This window comes from Antrostomus carolinensis, unplaced genomic scaffold (assembly GCF_000700745.2).
Source record: "Antrostomus carolinensis isolate BGI_N321 unplaced genomic scaffold, ASM70074v2 scaffold28993, whole genome shotgun sequence".
Lineage (NCBI taxonomy): Eukaryota > Metazoa > Chordata > Aves > Caprimulgiformes > Caprimulgidae > Antrostomus > Antrostomus carolinensis.
In genome coordinates this window covers 1-1,035 of record NW_010306282.1, presented here as the reverse complement: position 1 = coordinate 1,035, position 1,035 = coordinate 1, and the positions used below count along the sequence as shown (strand labels likewise).

The 1,035-nt window shown below is 62.2% G+C and overlaps 1 protein-coding gene across 1 annotated transcript; it reads right to left on the bottom strand.

Moving 5' to 3' along the window:
- Nucleotides 1-189: 189 nt before the first annotated feature.
- LOC104522717 (guanine nucleotide-binding protein G(i) subunit alpha-2-like) lies at nt 190-693 on the bottom strand (the record flags this gene model as incomplete). The annotated part of the gene is made up of 2 exons (XM_010165088.1): nt 565-693; nt 190-343 (listed from the first exon to the last, which is right to left on the bottom strand). Coding segments are annotated over exons 1-2 (283 nt in total), but the record flags the coding sequence as incomplete, so codon positions are not given.
- Nucleotides 694-1,035: the final 342 nt, after the last annotated feature.

The window sequence follows — 1,035 nt, the reverse complement described above, 5'->3', positions numbered from 1 at the left end:
CCTCCACAGCTGCTCCCCTTCCACCCCCACCATATTCTCCCCCCAAACACCACCGCATCCACTTGCTGCCCCAACGTGCTGCTCCCCAGGCACAGGAGAACCAGCATCTCCTGCAACACTGCCCGGGCAAGGTGCTGCCTGCTTGGCCTGCCAGGGGGACAGGGGGGTCACCGAGGGACTCTGTGGTACCTGTGTACTCAGGGAAGCAAATGGTCAGGGGGCTGTGCACGATCTTCTCCTCGAAGAGGTCCTTCTTGTTGAGGAAGAGGATGATGGACGTGTCTGTGAACCACTTGTTGTTGCAGATGCTGTCGAACAGCTTCATGCTCTCATGCATCCGGTTCTGGCAGGGGAGACAACAGCCTGAGCCAGGCAGGGACCCTCAGGCAGCACCCACCCCACTGCCACCCAACCTGCCCCCCCACTGCTGCTGCCAGCCTGGGCAGGGGATGCCGAGGGCACAGCTTGGCCCAGGGCACTGGTGGCCACCAGAGGAAGGGGTGTACCCTCAGCCCCTCAAAGAGAGGATGGCTCACAGCACCAGCTCCATCGCCCCTGACTCACCATCTCCTCATCCTCAGCCAGCACCAGGTCGTAGGCGCTCAGGGCCACACAGAAAATGATGGCTGTCACCCCCTCGAAGCAGTGGATCCACTTCTTCCTCTCTGAGCGCTGGCCACCCACATCGAACATCCTGCAGCATGGAGGTGGTACGGTGCTGGGCAGCAGCTCCCAGCCCCACTGACCTCACCCCGCTCCCTGCCTCAGTTTCCCCAGCTGCCCAGAGCAGGAGCTGTGCTGGGAAAAGGCACGAGGGTGGGCAGAGCACGGTGCCTCCACCCCAGGGGTTTTGCTGGTGCCACAGATCTGCCCCAGCACCCGCTGTCACCCCAGGGACAGGGCAGAGTCTGGGCTTATTTCCCAGCTGGAGCAAATTCCCATCGTGAGCCAGGACAGGATCAGGCTGCCTTTCCCACAGGGTGTCAATGTGATGTTCCCCAGAGCCAGGCCCCAGGAGATGCTCTAGGAGACCCT